General features: G+C 53.6%; 1 protein-coding gene across 2 annotated transcripts; it reads left to right on the top strand.

Moving 5' to 3' along the window:
* Positions 1 to 9294: 9294 nt before the first annotated feature.
* DGAT2 (diacylglycerol O-acyltransferase 2) lies at positions 9295 to 24520 on the top strand (the record flags this gene model as incomplete). 2 transcript variants are annotated; one of them, XM_079549410.1, is made up of 8 exons in its annotated part: positions 9295 to 9334; positions 14308 to 14427; positions 14617 to 14724; positions 15295 to 15365; positions 20476 to 20680; positions 22699 to 22873; positions 23405 to 23607; positions 24366 to 24520. In XM_079549410.1, the coding sequence occupies 8 exons, from the start codon at positions 9295 to 9297 to the stop codon at positions 24518 to 24520; spliced, it is 1077 nt and encodes a 358-aa protein (XP_079405536.1). The 2 variants fall into 2 exon arrangements, with proteins under 2 accessions (XP_079405536.1, XP_079405535.1); XM_079549409.1 differs by lacking the exon at positions 9295 to 9334 and adding an exon at positions 13020 to 13080.
* Positions 24521 to 26332: the final 1812 nt, after the last annotated feature.

The following is a 26332-nucleotide window of genomic DNA, read 5'->3' as shown; positions in this document are numbered from 1 at the left end:
GCTCTAAGAGGATTTCCCCCAGGATGTGCCTTAGCTAATAGGCTTCAACAGATCTTTTGTGGGGCCAGCTTTAGCACGACCTGCTGGGAAGTGATCAATACCCCTTCCTCCTTACTGACACCAATGCCCAACATGTTCCCCATCGCCGGGTTTTGTTGCTTCCCTTGCTCTTTACTCTGATCAATACACAAGAAACTGAAGGGATAAGAGCTTTCTTGACCTGCGGTGAAGATTTGTGTTTTATTTACGGATTGAAGTCCTGAATGAAGGCTCTCAGGGCAGGAGGTGAAGGCACCTGGCTTTGAGGACTTGCTGCTGTCTCTGTTTCTCCAGCTCTTGCCCCACGGTTTGGGTCTGTCTCAGGGTTTCCAAAGATGTGCCCTGGGCTCTGGCACTCAGTGCTGCAGGGAATTGGACGCTGCCCAGAGCTCTTTTCTTCCCACACTGACAAGCTGCAGATGGGCCCTGCTGACTTATCTGCTGCTTCTCCAACGCATGCAGAGCACTTCCAGCCTCAGCTCCACCTCTGCAAATCTCCTCCCAGCCACAGGTTAAAAACACGGAGTAGTTTTCTTCGTCAGCTCTGTGCTTAGCAATGCCAAGACAGACGTGGGCTGAGATGTCCTGGTGGCTGCACTCTTCCTTGTTTTATTGCTGTCCCACCTTTCCTGCTGCTGCCTTGGCCATGCCCAGCCCTGGAGTTTGGCAATGCAGATCCATCAGTGTGGTGGGTCAGGGCAGCACTGACCTCTGCCCTGCACAGATGCTCTGAGCTGGAAGTGAAACCCATCTCGGCTCGGCTCTTGTCTGGCAGATGTGGATATCCCAGACACGAGGAGCTCTGATACAGCAGGATTGCAAGTTTTTACAAAGGCAACTACTCTGGCCAATTAAAAAAGAACAAGAGGGGAAATAGAATCACAGAATCAGAGAATCAGCAAGGTTGGAAAGATCTACAGGATCATCCAGTCCAACCATCCACCTAACAGAGATTAGCACAGATGGCCACCACAGAGGAGATGAGGCTGTAGAGATTATGAAGCAATAGGGCTAACAAGCAGAGGCCTATTGCTTTATCCTTGTAAATGTATGTTAAACCCAGACATCATCTCCTTATTTTTCATTTTGCAAATGAGAACATAGCAATTTTGCTTGCTTGATTGAAAATAACCAGTGATTTCAACTTGTTGACTTGGTCCTTCCTAGACTGATTACTCTTCTTCCTTCCTTCTCCTATCTACCTCTAGTTCTTCAGCCCAGGATTTGGGTCAGCCCCATAGCAGTGGGAATTGATGGTTTAGGAAACAGAAACTGTTCTGTTCTATTCTATTCTATTCTATTCTATTCTATTCTATTCTATTCTATTCTATTCTATTCTATTCTATTCTATTCTATTCTATTCTATTCTATTCTATCCCATTCCATTCCATTCCATTCCATCCCATTCCATCCCATTCCATCCCATTCCATTCCATCCCATTCCATTCCATCCCATTCCATCCCATTCCATTCCATCCCATCCCATTCCATCCCATTCCATTCCATTCCATCCCATTCCATCCCATTCCATTCCATTCTCCCCTCCCCTCCCCTCTCCTCCCCTCTCTTCTCCTCCTCTCCCCTTTCCTCCTTTCTCCTCCCATCCCCATCCCATCCCATCCCACCCCATCCCACCCCATCCCATCCCATCCCATCCCATCCCATCCCATCCCATCCCATCCCATCCCATCCCATCCCATCTACTTTCCTAAACACTCCAGTATCACAGGATGAGACAAAGAGCCATTTTAGAGGCTGCACAAGCAGTAGAGAAAATCAATATGAGCTGATCAAGTTGAGAACTCCATCTTGCAAACGCCTATTTAAGAGCAATGAGTATCACTCTTTCTCTGAATTTCCTGGCCTGACCGTGCAACCCTGGGGTGCACAGAGATCATTTGCAGAAGTGTTTTTGCTGCAGTGAATGGGTCTCCCTGGGTAAGCGAAGGACTGCAGGACCGGGTCTGTCTGGTGCCTGCTGCCCACAGGCAGCCATGGAATGGCTCCACAGGGACACACAGGGGTTTTGAAATCAGGCTGGTGCCTTTTCCTTGCAGACTTTGTTATCTCTGACTTGTTCTGTATTTGGCTGTGGTGCAGCCTCTGCTCTTAATACTGTGAGGGACTGAAGTCAGCCCTTCAGACTGCAGATCTGTCCCACGCCACGTGCCCTGGAATTGCAGGACTATCAGGATGTGCTTCTGACAGCACATGATTTGCAAGCTATCCAACACCGTAGGAAGGCTCGGGTTGTTGTTTAGATGGGCTGAGCTAGGAGCAGTCAAACAACGGCATCCTGCAGGATGTCTACCGACCCCTTCTGCCGTACAACTTGCAGAGTGCCATAGGGACAGTGCATTAGTGCGGCTCAGCTGGCTTCCCCAAGGAAAGAGATGCACTTCTATTCCAAGATCCTTCTCCATTCATCAGAAGGTGGAATTTTCAGCCATGCAACACTCATTTGTTGGAGGAAAAGAGCCACAAAGGTCCCCTGACCTCGGGTGTCCCCCAGCGATGGGGCACCGCCATCTCACGAGGCAGATCTGGTCATGGCTGTGCAGTTTCCATCCTCACTCCTGGAGACAAATCCCTGGATGTGGATACGAAAACGGTCTAAACATCATGGGATCTCTTAACAGCTCTGCAGGGCTGGAATCCTAAGGGAGGAGAGCAGTAGGATGAGGTGAAGGGGGGCTTTGCCCAGCTTTCTTCTGTGCACAGGTGGGTGCACCTGTCTGACGGTCCTAAAGGGTTTGATGGCAGCTGACAAAATGCTTCGGGGATGGAAAGCACCATAAATGAGCAAATCCCAAGGGATGGCTCTTGGCCGTGTCCACATAAGTCACGGTCATAGGGCCAACCTCTCCTTTTCGGTAATTCACTTTTTCTCATTTATTCTCATTCCCTTCATTCCCATGAAGGATTCGAGGATGGAGCCGTCATGGCCGGAGCGATGATGAGCCCTGCGGAGCTGGCAAGGAGGTCAGTGTGGGGCAGGCAGCCTCAGCTAATAGCATTACAGGGACAAGCCCTGGGGACAGAGGGAATAAGAAGCTTTCATCAGGGATTCTCCCGGTGTTGAATCACAAGATGGAGGCAGGAAGGTGAGGAGGAGCACCGCTGCCCTCAGTGTGGAGCTCCCCCATCTTTCAGCAATGGGAAACGTTATTTTACCCCACTGTATTCACAACCAGATTGCCATGCCTGCGCCGTCCCTGGAGGTGTTGGAGGCCAGGTTGGATGGGGCCCTGGGCAGCCTGGGCTGCTGTGAGATGGGGAGGTTGGTGGCCCTGCATTGGTGGGGGGTTGGAGCTTTGTGATCCTTGAGCTCCCTTCCAACCCAAACCATTCTATGGTTCTGTAGTTCTGTGATGCCTAATGCCTCCACGTCCTTCTTAATAAAAGCAGCAAACACAATTGCAAAAAAGTCCTCCCTATTTCTTGTGTGCCTGACGTGGTTCTGAAAGCAGCCTCCCAGTTGCAGTGCATTACAAGCAGAGCTGGCTTGCTGTCTATCTCTAATTCTCCAGTGCTCATTCAGCACAGGGACCAAAGTTCTTTAGCCTTACAGTTAATTTTTAGGTGCTCTAATTTTAGACTGTATCTAGGCAGCCAGACCCTGAGCTGCTGCCAGCATCCAAAATCTGGCTTTGCTCAGTGACTTGCATGAATCCTCCTGTCTTGCAGGGAGAAGCGAGGGTGCGGTGAGTATTTCATTATTTTCCCTACCCTTTTTTTTTTTAATGCCCCCTGGCACAAAGTTCACTGTGATGATCTCTTGCAGCCTGGGCCAAATTTTCTTCCCCTTGTGAAAAGAGGCGGGCGCGCAGCTTCAGAGGAGAAGCTCTCCTCATTTCTTTGCCTCTTTCCTGGGATCGTGGATGAAAACGCCCAGGAATGAGCCTGCACACGCCTGAGGTGCCCACGTTACCTTCAGAAATCGCTCTGGAGAAAAGGTTTTGCAAAGCTCTGCTGTGCAAACATCCCCTTCCCAGGCAAATTCTTTGAGGGACAAAACTGATAAATACCTGTGAGATAACCTGTGTGACACCAGGGTGTGGGGGGAGGGTGTAAAGCACAACTCCATGCAAAAACCAAACCTCTGGGCTGGGGCTTGGGGAAGTCTCATGCTGCTTAGGTGGATTCTGCTCCAGATGCAAAGGTCAGCGTGCGCAACGAGCGCGGCGGCGGTGCCGAGACGTGTGGGTGAGCTGTGCTGGGTGGAGGTGCTGCTCTGTGCTCACTCAGCTCTTTCCAGCTCCGGATGTGGTGCTGATGCCTTTGAACCCTGGTAAAATCTGGGACTGCTGAACTCTGCAGATGGACTTCGCCGTGGCAGCTGGATGCGCCCTGGATGCGCCCTGGATGCGCGCGCTCTGCCACGCTCCGCTTACGGAGCAAACGACCCGCGGCTGTTTGTGCTGCTGGTGGGATGTGCAGTTTGCTGATGATGGGTCAGGATGTCACGTAACGGAAATGTGGGTGGTTTCTGCCCGTATGAAAAGAGCTGTCAAGGATGGAGCGTTAGGAAGGAGCAGCCCAGGCTCTGAAGATCATAACACACACCTCAAATGTACGCCCAGCATTGGTAAATAATCCGGGCGCTGCACCCAAGGTGACAAACTGTTTTTCAACACAGATTAACAAACAGGTTCTGCAGGATCACAGCGAGGAAAAGAGACCACGGGGAGCTTTGCAGCTGATGAATTTAAGGCTAAGGGATGAGGGATAAGTATGGGACTCCTACAACCACCTGAATCTGCAGTACCGCATCCCAAAGGATATGGGATGGTACATGGGAGTGGTTCCACAGCTGTGCCTCAGTTTACATCTCCATACACAGCTTTTGCATCTCCATACTGGGGTCTTACACAGCTTCTGCATCTTATCTGAAGCTCTGTAGAAGCAGCTGACGTGTGTGGATTTGGGATCCACCTCCTCTCCCCTGCCCAGCTGTCGCCCTTGGCTCAAAGTTCACATTCATCACTTGGGCAATGTATGAGCCAACATCACACCTCCCTATCCATCACCTGGACTGTGAACTGCTGCCACTGAGGCAGAAGAAAGGATGGAGGCAAAGATGAACCCTCTGACCTGGGGGCTCAGGTTATGCTCTGGGCTGATGTGAGAAGCTGCTGGGCTCCCATGCCCACATTTAGCAGCAGAGGAAGAGGAGGCTCCCTCTAGAAGGGAGAGCCTTAGGGTTAGGGCCTGGAAGGGAGAGCCTGGCTCTTTAGATTGAGCTCAGCCCAAGCCACGGGCAGGGGGAAAAAACAATCACAGTGAGACTCAGAAGGGGTCTTCCTGCTGCTTTGTTAGCTTGGGAAGTTGACAAAGTCAATGCCTAGGTGACTTGGGTTCAAAACTCCCTGTTAAATCCCAGATCTTATCACCTGGTTCATCGCTCATTGTAAGATTTCCATTGGCACAGCTGCCCAGGGGGTGGGGGAACACGGTCCCTGGGGGTGCTCAGCGCTGTGGGGATGTGGCACTGAGGGATGTGGGCAGTGGGAATGGTGGGTGGGCCGGGGGTGGGCATCTGAGAGGTCTTTTCCAACCTTAATCCCACAGCATCCTCGTTATGAAACGTAATGACTCTATGATCCTACTTAGGGAGAGGGTTTAGAGGGATGGTGGGGATGGGTTGGGCTTGGGCTTGGGGGATCTTAGAGATCTTCTTTTCCAACTTTAATGATTCCGTGATTTGGCTGCACATGCAGTGCGTGTACAAAGAAGTCCTGCTCAGCGCCATTTCCATGCAGACACCTCTCACACACCGCTTCCTCACAACAGGACCTGGGGAAGACCCTTATTCCCAACCCAGATTCATCACACATCAGAAGAAATACAGGCCAGGTCGGACATGGTCATGGTGCCTGAGCTGTGGCAGTGGCCGCAGGAGAGAACCTGAGGAAAAAGGTCTTCTTCAGATGCTGTGATTGAAGCCTGCGAAGGGGAAATGAAGGCAGATCAATAGGGAAACTCTGGCAGCTATAAACCCTCCATGTTTAACTACAGAACCATAGAACACCCCGAGTTGGAAGGGACCCACAGGGTTCACTGAGCCCAACCCTGGCCCCACGCAGCACCCCCAGACCCAAACCTCATGGCAGAGCAGTGTCCCAGTGCCCCATGAGCTCCAGCAGCTCAGGGCTGTGCCCACCACCCTGGGGAGAAAGAAAGAAGAAAATAGAAATAAGAGCACATGGAAAGAGAGGATTTAAAAATCCCAAAACAGAGGGAAATGGCTCTATGTTTCAAGCTAGAGGAGGAAAATTACCAAGGCAGAGAAGCTCAACTTGAGCACGTGCCAAATGCAGGCGGTGTCCTACATACACCCAAACTTGTGGCCTTTGGGTGAAGACTGAACTCTGAACCTCACTAGGCTTTGAAAACAGGACATTTTTCTGCCCCATAAGCACATAGGAACAACACCACAGCTCCGTGCAGCAGCTGCTGTCCAAGCACTGGAACACACTGCACACCTTGCATGTAAGCCCCCGAATGGAAGTGGGGAGAGAAAAACAACTCGCAGCCTCAAAACCTTTCCGTAGGCATCACCTAAACCAACGTGCATTAAGAAACGTGACTGCAGAAGAGGGCACTGCTGCTTTGCTGCGAGGTGCTGCTGAGCAGAAGCAGGAATAAAGGAATCCAAAGGCACTGTGATTTGTTGCTGCATGCCCAGAGCTGCGGGCGGCCTCCTGTCCGTGTTTTGCAGGTGCAGGAGAAGTGGGATCTTTGAAAGGATGTTATTGTTGAAGAGTAATCTTGCCAGACATGCGAGTTAATGACAGACAGGGCCGTGTGCCTGCTGTGCCAAGGGAGGAATGTAAGCACCGAGCAAAACAAACCAGGGGCATTTGCAAAAACAACCTTTGAACGAGCGTCCTCCTAGTGGGAAAACTTATCCTGGTGGGGAACGGAGCCAAGGTGCTTCTCACCCTTCAGGACGGCTTTCTGATCTTCCCCTGAGCTGAAGGGGAGAGGAAAAGAAGTCAGAGGGCTCATAGGGGTGAAATGAGAGCCTGGTGGCAGCCGCCATCCCAGGGCTCAGCTGTGTCCTCGCAGATCCATGCTCGACTCTTCCTTCCTCCCAAGGACGTGGTGCTGCAGTGCGCGCATGCAAGGCATGCACGGGGCTGCTGCCCAACCTGGTGGAAGTGCTGGTGTTCCTGTGAATCCTGCTGCTCCGTGGAGCACTGAGGGTTTTGCTATTGCCCTTCGTTGTGGTGCATTTGTGAGCTTTCCTTTGTCATGGCCCCATTGGGGCTGGGACCCCGCTGTGGATACGGAGCAATGCAACTATGGGGATCCAGAATATTCATGGTGGGTGCAGCATGGTGGGTATCCATCCAGACGACATTGCAGATCACCCCTAACCTTCAGCACTAACAGATTATGCTAGATTATGTGCCCAGACCACACTAACACCAAACCAATACTTACCCACTGCCCCATGCTGCCGCCACCTTGCAGCCTGATTTCTGCCTGTCTTAGTGGAGCTAACTGTCTTGTTAGCTAGGGCAGGGTGGCTGGGTTGCAGTTGGACTTGGTGACCTGTAGGGTCTTTTCCAACCTGAGCAATTCTGTGATTCTGTGATGCTTTGTCTTGGCTATGATAAGAAAAGTACCGTGGCCTTGCTTTGCCTGCGGGGGTCTCTAAGCCAACAGAAGACACAGACGTGCAGCACGTCGTTCCCCTTTTGCTCAGCAATAGTTCAGGGCTAACGATTTCTATCCCATGCTCTCCTTTGGAGCTCTTATCCTGGAGCTGTTGGGTAAGACCCTTTCCTCAGGCAGGCTCTCGTAATTTTCCATTTTTACACGGATTTCGACAGGCTGTTCCAACTGTTGGAAGTCGTCCTTCGGCCCAATGGGATTCCTGGTGCCAGTTCGGCTCCGAAAGAGGGGACTGAAAAAAAAGAAATACAAAACTCTTTCACTTCTCACTTTGCAATCTGAGCTCTCCCCTGGCTGAAAAAGCAACGTTTTGCGAAACACTGGTGGACTTGTTTCTTTGGGACAGCAGGAGTGGCTGTTGCAGCAGCAATAGGGCAAACTGCTGCCTTGGCAGGGCACGGCCCCATTCCCACCCCAAAAGCCAGGCCGAAGTTGAAGTGCTTCTTGAGGTGTTTCGGTGGTTCTTACTGTCCCTCCTCTGAGTGCTCACTGTTTTCAATTGGGTTTTCCTTGTAGGATTTCCAAGCCTTGCTCTGATGGAGATTCTTTTTATTTCCTGCAAATTACAGATGAGATGGGACTGAGGCAGGTTGTCAGCCTGTTTCTTCTCCCCCTTTAACAACAGGGCTGGTTGTGACCCTATTGTAAATACTGGGTTTACGTCTGGGAGCTGGAACAGACCAACCTGTCCCCATCTGTAGAGATGTGTAGGAACCTTGGGGATCTCAGCTGTGCTCACACCTCGAGGCAAAGCTAAATGACACCTGGATGGTCACGGATTTATAGTGCCACAATGATAGAAAGATAGAATGGCCTGGGTTGAAAAGGACCACAGAGATCACCTCGTTTCAACCCCCTGCCGTGCGCAGGGTCTCCAACCAGCAGACCAGGCTGCCCAGAATGCTTTGAAACTCTCAGAGAGGAGAAAAAAGTGAGGACGAAGGCGGTGCTGAGGGCCGCGGTTACGGGGCAGGGCTGGCGGTCGGTGCGCGGCTGGGCTGGATGATCTCAGAGCTCCTTTTCCAGCCTGAGTGGTTCTGTGATCCTATGGGGTTTTGTGGGTGGTTCAGGTAAACCTGAGGTCTGACTCCCGCTGAACAAAGCCAGGAAGGCAATCACATTCCGAGGATGTTCTCCTTTGTACTAATTTAATACTGCTTCCAGGGAGCCAGAGCTCCCCAGTCCTTCTGGGGCACCGAACACCGGCACAGAGCCGAGTGGGGCGAGAAGGAGAGCGCGATATCCCACCCAGCGCTTTGCTAATAGGGCTTTGCCCCTCACCCTGCAAACCTCGGCCGTGGGGTGCAGCGCGATGCAAACAGCACGGCCAGGACCCAGAGCCCCCGTTAGGGCGGAGGGAACCACGAGTGCCGCCCCGCCTCTCCCCGCCTTCCTCCTCCTCCTCTTCCTCCTCCTCCTGGGCTATATAGGGGAGCTCTCTCGCCGCCCGCCCCACACACCCACAGCACCGGGGCCGTACAGCCGTGTTTTTCCCCTCCCTCCCCCCACCCCCGTACCCCCATCCCTGCATCCCGAGGGCTCGGCCGGGCCGGACCCCGCATCCCCTCCGCCATGAAAACCATCATCGCCGCGTACTCGGGGGTGCTGCGAGGTACGGGGGGCGGCGGGGCCGGGGGATGCCGAGCCGGGGGGAGGAGCGGGGCGGCCCTGGGGGGGGGGGTCGGCTGGGGCGTGAAGTGTGAGCCCACATCTTCGTGCAACAGGGGGAGAGGATGGGGAAAAGAGAGGTGCGGCTGCGGGGTTTTGCCGCAGCTCCCTGCGCAGGTTTCGCTTCTCGGAGAGCTGGGAGAGCTGCCCTGCTGCAGGCGGCTTTGGCGGATCGGGGTGGCAAACGTGGGCGTGTGGCGTTGGCTTAAAAATGAGCCTTTTCTCCTTTATTTTTCGGTCCTTTTTTTCTTCTCCCTTCTGGAGGTAAGGAAGCGTTATCAACACGCAGGCAGAATTCAGCTTGCGGCTGCGGGTTTGGCTCAGCGATGCTGGATCCCCCACCCTTACAGCAACAGGTTGAACACGGAAGGGGGAAGGAAAAAAAAAAAAAAAAGAGAGAAAAACGCGTGGCTGTTTCTTATTGCTTTACAGCGGGGGAGCGGAAGGCTCCGTGTGATTCTGAACCGAGGTTTGTGTCGCGGAGTGCAGCTGTTTGCTCCTGCGGCGCTGTGCGTTGGCAAAGGGACTTCCTGGGAGAGCTGAGCAAGTTGGGTGACCGCGGTGACACCGAGCGGCCACCGAGCGCTTCCTGCTGCGGGGCGGCTGGGGGACGTGAGTAGGAAGTAGAGCCTGCAGCTCAGGGCGTCTTGCAGGAGTGCTGAGAAGTGTTTGCGTGACGGAGGCGTGTGGCCACGCTGTGCTGCTGTGGCAGATGTGTCAGGGCTTGCAGGCAGAGCGCAGTGCGCTGGCAGAGCATTGACACCATGCACTGGGAAGGGCCTTCAGCTGTGGCTGCGTCTGTGCTGCCGAAGGCTGCTGCCCCCAAAGAGCAGGCTGGTAATTCCTCCTGGGCTGGAAAGATGGGGAATGGTTTGGCTTGTTGATTAAAGGACTCATTAGCAGAGCTCGGAGGTGCTGAACCTGGTGAATTATCCCCTGTGCTCTTGGTTTTGCCCACCTCCGTGTCTAAAACCCCGCTATGGATGTGTGCCCGTGGATATGGGGATATGGGGCTGACAGATCTGCCTTCCCAGCAGCTCGCAGCTGATCCTACACATCTCCCTGCGTTCCCTCTCCCATCTCCTGTCCTTAAGGCAACGCGGATGCGACGTGCAGAGGCCGAATGGGTCACTTGAATTAAGAGCACGCGAGCTGTTAAACGGAGAGTTAACTGCGAGCCAAGGGCTGAGAATAAATCATTCAGGAGACCTATAAAATATGTAGGGCTGACCCCAGACCTCAGCGGCCGCCCTGCTGTGTTGGCCATGGATCTAGGACACGTGCATAATTCAAAATGGAGTGTGGGTTAGGGACAGTGATTGGCCTCATCTCTAGATAATCCCGCTTAGTGGCGGAAAGCTCTTTACTCTCCTTGGGCCAGTTTTGCTCTGGGGCAGCTCATGGGGGTCCTGCAGCGATTTGGGGTGGATTTACCCCATGGCTGCGGATGGGAGGCGTGCAGCTGTCGTGCAGCTCTATGGCCCGTCCCAAGCAATACAACGCGGGGCTGCTTTGAACACCTGCTGAGTGTGGCAGCAGGCTCCTGCCAGAGCTGGTCTGGGGGTTTCAGTTGGCATCCTGCAGCTCAAAGATGGGCCGAGGCAAAGAGGTGCGGTGCTCCATGCGTGGCAGCTCCGGTGCTGCTTGGTTGTGTCCCTCCAGTGCCCGGGGTTCAGTCGCTGTGCTCTGACAACAAAACAACCACAACAACGCAATAAAAGCCTGGGTGATGGCATCTCCCTGCCTACCTGTCCCTGTGTGTGTATGCAGAGGAACTGTGGGGATGTGGGGGAGACACAGGAGGGCAGCCTTCCAGTATTTAAGAGGGCATTGCAAACAGGAGGGGAATCCACTTTTTACAGAGTAGAGAGTGATAGCACCAGGGAGAATGGTTTTAAGCTCAAGGAGGGCAGCTGGAGGTTGGATGTCAGGGGGAAGTTCCTTAGAGAGAGAGTGGTGAGGTGCTGGAACAGCTGCCCAGAGAGGCTGTGATGCCCCGTCCATCCCTGGAGGTGTTGGAGGCCAGGTTGGATGGGGCCCTGGGCAGCCTGGGCTGCTGTGAGATGGGGAGGTTGGTGGCCCTGCATTGGTGGGGGGTTGGAGCTTCGTGATCCTTGAGCTCCCTTCTAAGCCATTCTATGTGGCACTGAGGGACATGGGCAGTGGGGATGATAGGGTGGGGTGGGTTGGGGATCTTGGAGAGCTTTTCCAAGCTGAATGATTCAGTGAGGGATTGTTGTCTTATCTTGACCTGACCCACTTTGGCCATAAGCTGCTGAGGTGCCGCCTTGCTTCTCTGGCACAGCAGCAGGGAGGATGCTGGCGTCAAAGCATTAAAGGTTGTCCTTCTTTGTAGTTTCCTTCCTTATCCCATTTTATCTCAGAAGTACCTTTGCTCCTCTGCGTTGGCTGATCTGTGGCTAAGAGCTTCAGTTGAGATTGAACTTTAGCAACGTGGAACCACGGTGTAGAATACTTTGGGGTGGGGAAGGCAATTCTGCTCAGCTGTACCTCGGAGTTGGTCCTGCCATGTAGCTGGGGTCGGGCAGACCTCATTTCTGATATGGAGGGGCACCTTGTGCTCTGGAGGGGCTCAGCCTTCATGGTATCATTTAGGTTGAAAAAGACCTTTAAGGTGATCCGGTCCAACTGTTGACCCAACATCATCACCATGCCCACCAACCAGCGCCGCATCTTCCATCTAAATAAGCATCAGTTCGCATCCAAGGAAGCTGTGTGGTGAAGTGTAGTCCTTGGCAGAGAGTTAATGTGTGAACGTGTTAATTGTCTTGTGAACGCATGAGATAAAGCCTGGCTTTAGCAAGCTTCCAGCTTGTAACTGTCTGTAACATTTGTACTTCCTCATGGCTCATTCGTTTGGCTGCTGTTACTGTGCTGTAGACTGAGCTTTCTGGTGCCCGAGCGTGACATCCTGTTTATTTCTTCTCCTGGAACCTTTGGGTCTGCCTCCCTGCCTGGATAAACCACGGTAAAGCCAGATAAACCTGAAACAAACCGTGCTGGAAGAACACCAGCTGTGTCCCTGTTGCAGTTGGGAGTTGAACAACCCAAGGGATCTGAGCTACTCAGACCCTGCAGCAGCTCCAGGAGCTCCTTGGTGGCATCATCAGAGCCACAGTATGGCTTCGTGTCCCATCAGCCCTCCGTGGAATCATGGAATCGTTAAGGTTGGAGAAGACCTCCACGATCCCCAGCCCACCCCCCCCATGCCCACTGGCCGTGTCCTCAGTGCCACATCTCCACAGTTACTGACCACCCCCAGGGATGGTGACCCCACCACCTGCCTGGGAAGCTGTGGGTGCTGCATCACGGCTCTTAGGGAGAAGAAATGTCTCTAATATCCAACTCGATAGCTGTGAAATGAGTTGAGAGGCTCAGGATCTCACATAAGGGCAGGGAAGTTGTTGGAATCTCTACACACAGGAGTGGGTTGCTGTGGGTGTGACCCCTAACAGCCAGGCTGTTCAGTTCTGGAACCGGCTGCCATGAGGACACTGGAAAACACTCTGGGGTGAACAGGGTGGCAGCACACAGACAGCTGTCAGCAGCAGAAAATGGGGGGGGACGTGTTTCTGTAGGATTAAACATCTTCCTTTGGGGAAAGCCTGATGCAAGTGGATGGCAGAAGCTGGGGTGTACGGAGTCTGTCTGCCTCATCCTTCGACATGGGTAAGTCTGACAGGCCTTATAAAACTGGCCATAGGGCTGAAGCTATTCAGGGGCATCCAGAGAAGGGCTGCAGGGATGGGGAAGGGTCTGGAGGGCGAAAAGTGTGAGGAGCAGCTCAGGTCCCTTGGGTTGTTGCAGAGGAGGCAGAGGGGAGGATCATGGTGGCCCTGCAGCCCCTCATGGTCCATGGGTTGGTGCTCCGTAGGATGGCTCAGGTTATACAGCTTAGCTGGTCTGGACCTGGAGTGCCGGGCTCCTCCATCCATGGGTGTTTCAGCAGGTGCCCCAAGGGTAAACGAGGTGGGGCTTTGCTCCTGTTATGGGTCACAGGCCGTCTCTGACACTTTGGACTTACGCTGAGGACGCAGCAGTGTCCCTGACCACATCCCTACTGCTGGAAGCGTGCTGGAAGCTGGCATCTGGGAGGTCCATCCGCATGGACTGTTGTGAACGACCCTTCTGGGACCACCTCTATTGCAGCTCCAGGAGCACACTGCCCCTGGCTTGTTGCCCCTCCACAGCCATGACAGCTTCTTCTGCCCGCTGACTCGCTATGAGATTTGGAGATTTGTGGCCCAATGTGGATTGCTGCAGGATTTGAGCTTTCCTGCTTAGGTGCTCTGCTGTTTGAAGAGCTGCAGCAGCGGCTCTCGTTTGCCAAGGCTGCACCCATTCAGCGTAATAGCTGCTTAACAGCACAGCATCCCTTCTAATAACAGGCTGATCCTTAAGAAGGGAGGGAAGTATGTCAGCACACCTCCTAATTTGCTCCCAGGCTGACAGCTTGCTTTGCATTCCAGCCAGCAATTATAGGGCTTACAGATAATAAAAGTAATGACGAGATGCGAAGGAAAACCTCCGTGCAAGTGCTGCTTTCTGGAGGTGTTTGAGCACATCTTTAGCACCCAGCAGGTGGTTCCTCATGGGAACCACGTTTTTTGGGTTCTGTTTATTGACTGGAAGCGGCTTTCACCTCCTCCTCCTCCTCCATGCTATAGAAAAACCACCATCGTTTCCCTTGCTGGGTCTCGCGGTGAGCACAGCACTGCGCAATGGCGGGTGAGCACAGCCCACTGTGTGCCTGCCTGCGGTCTGCAGGGGCTGATCTCCATCTCACCTGGCTGTTCCAGTGTCTGGAGGTGCCTGTGGCCACGGGTGGGTACCCAGCCAGGCTTGGAGCCCATTCCAGCAGTACGCCATGTGATTTGCTTTTGGCTTTATCCGTAGGTACGGGGTCGAGCATTCTTTCTGCTCTGCAGGACTTGTTCTGGCTGTCTAAATCCAAAGTAGAGAAACAACTGCAGATCATCTCCGTGCTGCAGTGGGTCCTCACGTTCCTCGTCATGGGTAAGCAGCGCCCTCTGGCCCGGAGCGAAGCTTCTTAGCTTTTCAGTTTTCGGACAATGTTAGTGCATAAGAAGTGAATTCTATGTAGGCAGTGGTATGGGATCTGCACTGCAGCTCTTAATGCAAGCAGGAATGCTCTCTGCAGACCACAGCCTGACATCACCTTGTTTTCTCCTTCCACACACCCAGGTATTGCTTGCACTTTGATCCTCATGTACATCCTGTGCACAGATTGCTGGGCGATCGCTGCTCTGTATTTAGCCTGGCTGGTGTTCGACTGGAATACACCAAAGAAAGGTAAGTAATGCCCACTTGGCCCCTGATATCTGTATCCTCGTCTTCCTGTTAGGGCAAAGCTGCCCTTCCTTGTGATGGGTGCCTTCCCCTCTTGGTGGGACTCGGCTGGGTCTCCTCTCGGAAGCACTGTTCTGTGCAGTGCCCCCAGCTTCATTGGTGCTGATGGTAATGCAGTGACAATATTCAGTTACATCATTGCTGGTTTGTTGCAACAGATTTAGGGTTTGCAATGAGATTTAGGGTCTAACTGTGTATTGGAAATCCCTACACTGAGATTCAGTAGCTTGCTGTCCTTTTGCACGGCCCAGGTGACAGCATGGCAGCTTGGATGGGGCTTTGCCATGGGGTCTGTGCTGCTGCAAATGATAGAATGATAGAATGGTCTGGGTTGCAAAGGAGCACAGCGCTCATCCAGCTCCAAGCCCTGCTGTGTGCAGGTCGCCAACCAGCAGCCCAGGCTGCCCAGAGCCACATCCAGCCTGGCCTTGAATGCCTGCAGGGATGGGGCATCCACAGCCTCCTTGGGCAACCTGTTCCAATGGCTCTGATAACGTGGCTTTTCCTTTTCAGGTGGAAGAAGATCCCAGTGGGTGAGAAATTGGGCTATCTGGAGGTACTTCAGGGATTATTTTCCAATAAGAGTGAGTAACAGCTGAACTCTGTGCTATGGGTCTTATGCTTCAGACTTAGTTGTAGTATCCGCCGTGGAGACGACTTTGGGCACGTGGTTCTATCTGTGACATTGGCCTACAAGCAGGACGATGCAGTAGAGCAGCTTGCAGCAGCTGTGCTTGTGAAATCAGACATGAATAATTGTGGTAGTACGATTTGCAGGGGTTCTTCTGGTGCTTTCATCACCAGACTCCTTGAGGCAGCCTTGCTTGTAGCAGGCTCCCTGTCTGACGTGCAGCAGTCCTGCTTTGTGCCTGGCACCGCCTCTGCTCCCTGCTCATAAATCTCCCTCAGTTCTGCTCTGTTTTCCAGTTATTCCAGTTTGACAGCCACATAACGGGGATGGATAGCTGGGATTGCCATGCACCAGCAGTGCTGCTTCGTGGGGAGCAGTGGCTTTAGCTCTGACATCCCTCTGCTGCGTGGCTGTGGGCACCCAGCAGTGGGAACCGCTTCTGTTCTCTGTTGTGTTGCTCCTCCCCTGATATCCCAGGTGTGTTGGAGAGGGGCTGCGTGACTCAAAGGACCTGGGAGTGAGCAGAGGGCAAATGGAGGCAGGATGGAGCTCAGTGCTCTTGGAAAGGCGTGCAGGTGGGAGGACAGTTACATAAGGCTGCTTTGCTCATTCAGGCTGAGCAAAAGGGAGGCACCGTGGCCAGGCTTGAGAATGAACCCCCCCAGCTCCCATAGTGCCACCTCAGGAGGCAGAGGATGCAGTTTTGTGGGAAGCCAAAGCAGCACAGGCTGGATTCCTCCTTCCCAAAGCCACCTGAAACACCTAGGTGAAGGAATGTGCTGCTGGTGAGCAAATCCCTGCTACTGCTGGTGGGTAATTCTTGGTGATTTGGGTGTACGTGGAAAATATTTTGACTGCACGGGCTGCCAGTGGTGGTAGGTCTTGTAGTCATGGAGAAAAGAGCATGCTGTAATGGAGGAGAAAGGTTTTAAATGCATTGCAGCAAGCCCTGCCTTCTTGCTACAGCTGAAGGTTAAAGAGAGCTGTTCTGTCCCAGGGATTTGATTCAAAGGCGCCACTGTAATGATGCATCTCCTCAGCAGAGCACGCAGCTGGGTTGGTGAAGTGTGTTTAGAAATGAGATGGGGCAGACAGATAAGCTGTGATAAGATTCTGCTGTGAGACAAATGCTGGCTCACACGGCTGCAATTCTTTCGTGGCTGTAGAGTTGTGCAAGGTTCACAGAACCCCACAGAAAGTGTTAAGCAGAGGGCAGAACTTGAGGGGTGAGAGCTGTGGGGTTGCTCTTGCATCCTGTGGGGAAACAGCACGCTTGCTGCTGTGGGGCTGGGAGGTGCTGGAGGTGCAGTTATGGGACTGCTCCCACAGGATGAAGCATCCCTGTAATCTGTTGTAGGGAATGGTACCAACCACCTGAGCAGCTTGGGTTCGTGAAGGGCACAGGAGTTCCTTGGGTAACGTATTTATCCCTCTTTCATTAGGAGAGAGGCTGGTGCAGAGGCAAACGTGGTGCATCTTGTCCTCACTGGCTATGGGGAAAAGAGAAGCTGTGCTCCTGCCAGGCTGCTCTGAGAATCACAGAATGGTTTGGGTAGGAAGGGAGCTCAAGGATCACGAAGCTCCAATCCCCCACCAATGCAGGGCCACCAACCTCCCCATCTCACAGCAGCCCAGGCTGCCCAGGGCCCCATCCAACCTGGCCTCCAACACCTCCAGGGATGGACGGGGCATCACAGCCTCTCTGGGCAGCTGTTCCAGCACCTCACCACTCTCTTGGATGTGCTGCAGCTAACCATTCCATCCTTTTGCAAGCTAATATGCAGGTCCTGACAGAGCAGCTCTGATTTTCTGCTCTCTGCATGCTTCAGTGATCTCTGCTCAGAGCACAGCCCAACCTCTCCCCTTCGTTCTGCTCTTTGCTCCTGGTGCACAGCAGCAGTCTCTGCCAGCTCTTTCTCCACTTGCATGTGTCCCTTACCTTTCCTGTTCCCACAGCTGGCACTGCCACTCTTTGAGTGTATTTGGCACTCCAATGTATTTAACAGGAGGGTGTTCTTTCTTAATCGTGCTGCTTTACTGCTTCAGTGGGCAGGGTTAGATCTGTTGTTAACAGTGGGGCAGGTGGAGAGACCTTTGCTCTTGGTGAGAAGTGCTCCGTCCCAGGCTGGGATTGGGTGTGTTAGCACAGCAGGGTGAAGGTCCAGCTTCAGTCCCAGCTGGGTGGGATGCAGCAGGGATGCACTGCCTTTGTTTTGCCATGGGAGCATTGAGGCTATGGGGAACACGGGGCTGAGTGGGGCTGGAGAAGACTTGGAGCGGAAAAATCCCTTCTCCAAAGAGAGCTCAGGCTGCCTGGGTGGGTCAGGGGTCACCATCTCTGTGAGCTGTGGGGATGTGGCACTGAGGGATGTGGCAGTGGCGTGGTGGGACGGGCTGGGGTTGGGCTGGATGACCTTAGCAGTCGTTTCCAGCCTTCGTGATTCCATTCTGAGCACAGCTTGCAGATGCTGCACAGCCATATAGACTTGGTGCCTGCTGGTGCTGGGCTGCCCTGGATTCCACGGGCAGGATGAAGATGCGTTCTCCTGTGGGTTGGCTGTAAGACAGGCTCCCCAACCCACCTGGCAAGGGGCAGCCTGTGGAGGGCAGTGGCAATCCTGCATGGGGCAAATTGCTGAGGAAAAGCATATCTGGACAGCAGATATTTCCTTTGTCCTTGTCACAGATGAGCTGGCTCCCTGCGTGCCTCCTGTCCTGTGCCAGCCCCACTGCGGTACCCGTGCCAAGAGGAGTGTAACCCTATAACTGTTGGAGGGAGCTGGGCTGCTGGGCTGAGGCCTGGCTGGATGCAGGCAGTGAAGGGCTCTGCGTGGGCACCACGTGTCCTTCACGTGGCTGAGGGGCTGGAGCTGAGTGCTGCCCTAGGATGGCAGCAGCAGCACAGCGTGGTGGGGTGGGAGCCAAACCCAGCTTGATAGAGCTCAGCTTGTGCTCCAGGGACACAAGTGCAGCTCCCTGCTGCAGGTGGCTTCCTCTTAAAGACACAGAGTTTGGTGCAGGCAGAGGATGGGCTGTCCTCCTTAGTGCCCCCACCTGCCTCTAAGAAGAGCTTTGGAGAAGAGGAGGCTCTGCATTCACTGGCACAGGATGCCCAAGGAGGCTGTGGATGCCCCATCCATCCCTGCAGGCATTCAAGGCCAGGCTGGATGTGGCTCTGGGCAGCCTGGGCTGCTGGTTGGCGACCTGCACACAGCAGGGCTTGGAGCTGGATGAGCGCTGTGCTCCTTTGCAGTCCAGGCCATTCTGTCATTCTGTGATTGGTCCAACCACAGCCTGGGTTCTGAGTCTTTCCTACCAGCAAGAACTGAGGATGGAGGGGCTGAACCCCACTTACTGCATCTCTGCTTTCTTTCCCTCTGATCAGTCTTGGAGCCCTACCTGGTCAAGCTGGGGGGAAGTCATCTGCTAATTAGGCAGAAAGGGATAAAGGATGGATTGGTGTGACGTGGAGCATGGGGCTCTACGGAGCTGCTGCAAAACCACAAGCACCCCAAGTGACCTCTGAGCTCAGGGGAAGTGTGGTGGGATGCAGTCAGTTTGTTCAGCCCACTGCTATGTCATAGAATGGCCTGGGTTGCAAAGGAGCACAGCGCTCATCCAGCTCCAAGCCCTGCTGTGTGCAGGTCGCCAACCAGCAGCCCAGGCTGCCCAGAGCCACATCCAGCCTGGCCTTGAATGCCTGCAGGGATGGGGCATCCACAGCCTCCTTGGGCAACCTGTGCCACTGCCTCACCACCCTCTGCCTCCAAAACTTCCTCCTCACATCCAACCCAAACCTCCCCTGTCTCACTTTCAAGCCATTCCCCTTGTGCTGTCATGCCATGCTGCAGCTGTGATCTAAAATAGTGCATGGAGGGCAGCAGGAGGAAGGAATCCAATTTCTGGGCACTGGACCAGCGTGTTGCAATTGGACTTCAGCTCTGTGATTCAACAGCACGGATTTGGCTGCTGCCGAAGGGCTTCTTGGACAGGACAGTGGTGTGATGTCTCGGAAAGCTGAGCCTTTTCCAGTTGGGAGTTGACATGGGGGGACCTTTGCATGCGCCTCTGGGGGCTGCAGTGCAGCAGGTCGGCTCGTGGTGCTGGAGGTGCAGCTGAATCATGTGGGTGCTGCCTCGGTCTGAGAGCAGCAGTTGGCAAAAATGGTCCCAAATGCAATAAAAATGAAAGTGATCCCTACTTCTGTCTTAACAGAGGAAAAGGGGTTAGCATCTTGTTTCTATGGGCCTTAGGGTGCAGGGTGATGCAGCAGTGCTGCTGCACGCTACAGCCTCTGGAAGATGCTCTGATGCCTGCGATGTTGACGCTACCTATAGTGCAAAACAAACTCCAGATCCACTGGCATTAGTGGGACGAGGGCATGGACACTTCGGGGTGCCCATGGTATCCAGGCAGATGAGTGATGAGGGGATGTTTGCAACCCCAAAGCAGTGTGCTCTCTGCTGCTGGAACACATCCTGCAGCAATCAGCCCTGCTGGGGATGGTGGAGGTGTCCCATGAGCTCAGCACAGCATCTCCTGAACGCCTGCAGTGCTGAGCCACCCCGCCAGCATTCCTCCTTCCTGGAGGGTGCCCAGCAGGCGGATGGAACAGTGACTTTTTTCAGCTGTTAAACAAACTTGCTCATGCTATGGGAGGCTGATCTTTCGTTTCATAGCGGGGTGTGAGCTGCTATGGAGCCAAGGGCTCGGGAGGGAGGCGTAGCTGCGGTTACAGCACTGCGAGGAACTGGGTTGGTTTGGGCTGCAGGCCTGCAGCAACACCTTTGGGAGGAGTGGAGGAGCAAAGGGCGCAGGCTGCTGCAGGCTGCCTCTGCCCCTGGGCGGCTGTCTGTCCTCCTGGTGACTGAGATCTGTCTGTTTATTCATGAAGTCTGAGTTGCAACCCTCAGTGTAACCCAAAATCCAGAGCAGCCCATTCTGCTGTTCTTGGGGGAAGGGAGACAAAAGCAGCAGGACCGTAGCATGGACTTGTTGATTGCTGTTTTCTTGTTAAACCACATCAAGTCTGCCTTCATGCAAGCTCACTCTTTCCTTCCCAGCTGGTGAAAACCCACAACCTGCTGACCACCAGGAATTACATCTTCGGTTACCATCCGCATGGCATCATGGGCTTGGGAGCCTTTTGCAACTTCAGCACAGAGGCCACGGGAGTCAGCCAGAAATTCCCTGGGATCCGGCCCTACCTGGCAACCCTGGCTGGGAACTTCAGGATGCCCATCCTGAGGGACTACTTAATGTCTGGGGGTGAGTGCAAGAGCTCCCTGCTTCCCCTGCCTGTGGCTCAGCCTCTGAGGGGTCTGCCCCTCCTTCAGGGCAGACGTCCCTGCAGGTGGAGGGCGTTGGATCTGGATGGCCTTTCAGCTGGGGCTGCTGCTGCTCTGCATTCATCCTTAGTTCTGAGACACTGTGGTCCAAAGGCATATTAAAGATATCTGGCACTTGGAGTTGCAGATGTGCGAAGCTGGTCATCCCAGTCAGCGGTGGGAGGTCCTGGCAGGTGAAGGTAAAACTGTCTGAAGTGTCATGGATTCCCTTTTTGGGGAATCAGGGGTCACAGGTCTGTGGCAGCCATATGGAATCACGGAACTGTAGGGAAGGGACCTCCAGAAATCATCGAGTCCAACGCTCCAAATCCAATTCCCTAATCTTTGAAACATGAGTGTAATAGAATCACAGCATCACAGAATGGTTTGGGCTGGAAGGGAGCTCAAGGATCACGAAGCTCCAACCCCCCACCAATGCAGGGCCACCAACCTCCCCATCTCACAGCATCCCAGGCTGCCCAGGGCCCCATCCAACCTGGCCTCCAACACCTCCAGGGATGGACGGGGCATCACAGCCTCTCTGGGCAGCTGTTCCAGCACCTCACCACTCTCTCTCTAAGGAACTTCCCCCTGACATCCAACGTCCAGCTGCCCTCCCTCAACTCCAAACCATTTCCCCTCGTCCTGCTGCCATCTCCCCTTTCACAGAGCTGACTCCCCTCCTGTCTGCAGGCTCCCTTGAGGCACTGCAGGCTGCACTGAGGTCACCCCCAGCCTTCTCTCCTCCATGCTGAACAAGCCCAGCTCCCTCAGCCTGTCAATAGCTGTACAACATGTTCTACTTGTGCATCTCACACCATGAGGTGGCACATAGGTAGGTTTTATACCTATGATGGATGCTCTCTTCATCCAATCGCAGTTTGGGGGTATTGTGTGGCTTCAGCTGTTCAGAAGAGCCCTGGCCCTGGAAATCTTCCTACAGATGGGTCACAGGGCTGCGGCAGCCGTCCGTAATCATGGAATTGCAGGGGTTAGAAAGGACCTCCAGAGATCAGTGAGTCCAACCCCCAGACTTGCAGAATGAATAGGCCTGGTGTTCTTTATGAATTGCACTGTTTGAGTGATGAAGGGCTCATAGGCTGTGGCTGGGCAGAGGAAATAATGTCAGTTACCTCCGGGAAAGGCTTCTCTATGGCCTGAACATCCCTTTCAGAGTAAGGATGCTCAAGAGTTACGAAGAGACAGGGGAGTAAGGCTTGAAAGGCCATGAACTGAATAGTGAAGTCAACTGTTTGTTGCTCCTGGAGCAATTAAGACATGATCCATATAATCCATACCACTCGCCACCAATAACTGTCTTGTAAAACAAGTATCTCAATGCAGCCTTCTAGACAAGTTTTAGCTCATGATTAGGTTTCTGAAGGGCATTACTGGACTTTACCCATCCTGTACTGTGTTACGGCCTGATTTTTTGGGTACTGTGCAGATCTAGGAGTTGGACTCAGAGATTCTTATGGGTCCCTCCCAACCTGGGATGCCCTACGATTCCATACCAGATCTGGAGGGTATCACTGCAAAGACTTCAGTGCCACATGGGAGGGGATGGATCCACCTCAGGAAGGTTTCTCAGTTCTTCATATCACCAAAGCATCCTCACAGAATGGCTTATTTCACCCCTTGCTCTGCTGAGAAGCTGGTTGGGTTCAGCCTGGTAGCCATCAAAATAATGTAGCTCTTTGCTTCCACCCCAAGACTAAGCCAGCTCCTACAGCTTCTTGAGAGCTGGTGGTGATGCAGTTTGTCCAGGACCAAATCAGACTACCAGCATAGTCAAAGAACAGAGAACCTGCCAATACACCCAGCCCTTCTCCATGACCGTTGGGGACATTGGGAGTGCAGCTCAACTTGCAGTCAAGGCCAGAGGTGTTGCTGGTGCCCCGGAGCCATCCAGGTGTGATTTGGTTGCAGCATGACCTTTTCTCTCCCTGACTATTGCAGGTATATGTCCCGTGAACCGTGACAGCATAGACTACATCTTGTCCAAGAACGGCAGCGGCAATGCCATCATCATCGTGGTGGGAGGAGCAGCAGAGTCCCTCAACTGCACCCCCGGGAAGAACTCGGTGACACTGAGGAACAGGAAGGGATTTGTGAAACTGGCACTGCGGCACGGGTAAGAGATGGCACGGAGGATAGAGCAGCACTGCCAGTGCGTGGAAGGGGCTGCCATGCCCTGCTGTGCTGCATGACTGTGTGCCCAAAGCCTCAGACACATCGCCCTGTCTTGTCTGCCTGCTCTGAGCACGGGCAGGGGTAGGAAGCTGCCTGGGATAGAATCATGGAATGACAGAATGGCCTGGGTTGCAGAGGAGCACAGCGCTCATCCAGCTCCAAGCCCTGCTGTGTGCAGGTCGCCAACCAGCAGCCCAGGCTGCCCAGAGCCACATCCAGCCTGGCCTTGAATGCCTGCAGGGATGGATGGGGCATCCACAGCCTCCTTGGGCAACCTGTGCCACTGCCTCACCACCCTCTGCCTCCAAAACTTCCTCCTCACATCCAACCCAAACCTCCCCTGTCTCACTTTAAAGCCATATAACATCCAGTAACGTCTGCAAGGTGCAGCCTGGAAAGTGCACGGTGGTTGTGGGGCTGTAATATGGGCTGCAGAGGGCACGTGGGGTACAGCACCTCTTCATCCTTCTAGTGCCGACTTGGTTCCCGTCTACTCTTTTGGGGAGAACGAAGTGTACAAGCAGGTGATCTTTGAGGAGGGCTCCTGGGGAAGATGGGTTCAGAAGAAGTTTCAGAAGCACATTGGCTTTGCTCCATGCATCTTCCATGGCCGCGGGCTCTTCTCCTCGAACACGTGGGGCTTGCTGCCATACTCCAAGCCCATCACCACTGTTGGTAAGGTCTTTGGATAAATATACTGTGTGCTTCTCTCAGTACCACGTAAGTGAATCTGTGCCATATCCTTGCTCTGGCTTGGTCTTGGGGTCTTGATGATACAAGTCCATTTTCCTGCTATACAAAGCCAAGAGTGAGCTACTATAGCTTCCAGAGTCTGCAAGACCTCTGTCACATTCTGCTCCCAGCAGCTTTACCAAATGGGCTCTTTTTGGATGAAACTGTGGCTGTTCCCTCCCCTGGTTTTGGACGTATCGGAAATAGCCTGCCCCATTGTGTTCCTGGGATCAGCAGTGTGATCTAATAACTAAGTCTTAAAGCCGACCCTAGAATTTGCCTTTGAGTCTTCCAGGCCAAAGCCATGATGCCTGCAGGGGTAAAAAGTTGTTTCTTCCCCTGTGTCTGCAGGGGAGTGTATGAGGACTGCAGCTTTGGGTCTTAGAATCATAGAATCACAGAATCACAGAACGGCCTGGGTTGAAAAGCACCACAATGATCATCTACTTCCAATTCCCTCTTATATGCAGGGTTTCCAACCAGCAGCCCAGGCTGCCCAGAGCCACATCCAGCCTGGCCTTGAGTGCATCCAAGGTGTCGGTCCTCAGAATTGTGGAGGGCTGCACTGCTGGGCCCAGCATAGCAAGCTGTGCTATGGCAGCGTGGCTGTGCTGAGCTGATGTTGGTAGTGCAAGAGGACAGATCTCCATGAAAGCACTCATCCTAACACGCGGATCTCTCCTTTTTCCTTTTTCCACCAGTGGGTGAGCCCATCACCATTCCAAAGATCGACAACCCATCTCAGAAGGAAGTGGACTTCTACCACAGCGTGTACGTGGACTCCCTGATCAAGCTCTTTGACAAGTACAAAGGCAGGTTTGGATTGCCAGAGACTGAGGTCCTGGAAGTCAACTGAAGGGTCCGGCTCAGCAGCACCTCCTTCCCTCAGAAGCATCTTCTCTGGGAGCCCAAACCGTCATCGCGTTTTTGGAAGCGTGTGTGGGTGTCCGTGTCCTTCTAAAGGAAATGTTTAACGTATCGCTAGACCACGTGTGAAAACTGATCTCAAAAAGAAAAGCTTTCCTTTGGATCAATCCCATGACAAACCTCTTTCTATCCAAAAGAGCACAACTCCCCACTGCTGTGAGGATTTGGATGGGGGAAACGATTGCCTTTGTCACCTGCTATGTAAGGCCGTTGGATTGCCAGAGGTGGATTAGAAGCGTTCCTGCATCTGCTGCGCGAGCTGTTCTGGGGGGAGAGCAGCGTCCATCTGGTTTCCAACCAACGAGCAGAGCAGAGCTTGGATTGTGAGCAGTATTATCGGTGTGTTGCACGACAGCTGTGCTGAGACGTGCTCACCCAGCACAGGAGTTTTTCTGCTTTGGAAAAGCTCCTCTGAAAGCACCAGAACCAGAACCCCAGGGGAGAGGTGCAGGAACGCCAAGGATGTCAGAGCCCAGTGGGCCTCGGTCCGCACTGTGTGGGATGCTGTGGTGGCTGGCATTTCACCACTTGTGTTCAGAATGTCACTTTAGGAGCTGGTCTGTCCCGAGTGCTGCTCGCACAGCGCTGTGCTGCAGGAGGAATGGGACTCCTCCATAGCCACGGAGCTCCGGGGGCAGTGGGGTGGTGCAATGGTGTGGCCCAGTGCTGCAGACCCGTGGGAAGCCAGTCGGGGTAAATGCCGTGGGGCTGCTGGTGGTTTGGAGCCTAAAAGCATTTGGGGAAAGCTAGGAGTAACTTCTGCCCAAAGATGGCTTTTAACTCTTCTGTCCAGTGAATGTAAAGGAGTAGCCTTCTCACGCATAGGATCTGCAGTGAGTGGATTTTAAAGTGTTTCTCTGATGTTTACATGGATGCTAACGCTGCTTGTAGTGAGATTCCTTCGGAGTACAGCATGTTTGTGTGTAAAGCTGAAACGTTGCACTACTTGCATGTCTGCCTTCTCCGCGCTGCGGCTGTGTTGCAAGCTCTGAAATGTGCCTTTCTTCCATGCGAGCGGACGGTACTTCACATTCCTGGAATCTGTCACATCTCATAGACTGTTATCTGACAGAGGACCCGTGGGTTTTTTTTGTACAGATTTCTAGAAATAAACTTGGGCAAAACCAGTGGGCTCCTTCGGTGTCGTGGCGGCGCGTGGGTAGCTTGGTGTTACAGCCATTGCTGATGGCATTGCAGCCAATGGCTCCGGTGCTGCATCCCTGCAGCTTTGATCCTGAGATCCCAGATCCAGAGCTGAGATCCCCCCAGCCCCCAGCCATCCTCCCTGGGAGGTGCAAAGCAATCCAGACAGCACGCATGGCTGTAAAGTTCACGTGCTATTTCAGTCACAGGCGAGGGCTGAACCCACTGTCTGTGGGCTGGGGGTGACCCTGAGCTGTAGAAGTGCTCTGTCACTGCTGGCCGACCGTCACAGCTCACAATGGGGACAGCCAGACATACGCATCGCCCTTCTCAGCCTGTGGGCTTTGCAAGCACTCTGGTTGGCGAGATAAGCCCGGCTGCTCAGCAGCCCTTTTCCTCACCCCTATTAAAATCCATTTGGTGAGGTCAGACACCCAGGGCTGCGTGGGATGGGAAGGGAAGCTCTGGGAGCAGTGATCCAGAGGAGGTCGGCTCTCAAGGCCTTCCCACAGCTGTCTGCTCGCTTATCAAGTTTGATATCAAAGCGCAGCTGCTGTGCACCAATTCCCTCCAGCGGAGGAGGGAGTGAATCGTTCCA

The sequence above is a fragment of the Tetrao urogallus genome (genome assembly GCF_951394365.1).
Source record: "Tetrao urogallus genome assembly, chromosome: 1".
NCBI lineage: Eukaryota > Metazoa > Chordata > Aves > Galliformes > Phasianidae > Tetrao > Tetrao urogallus.
Note: the sequence above shows the minus strand (reverse complement) of the source record. Positions and strands in the feature narration are given on the sequence as shown.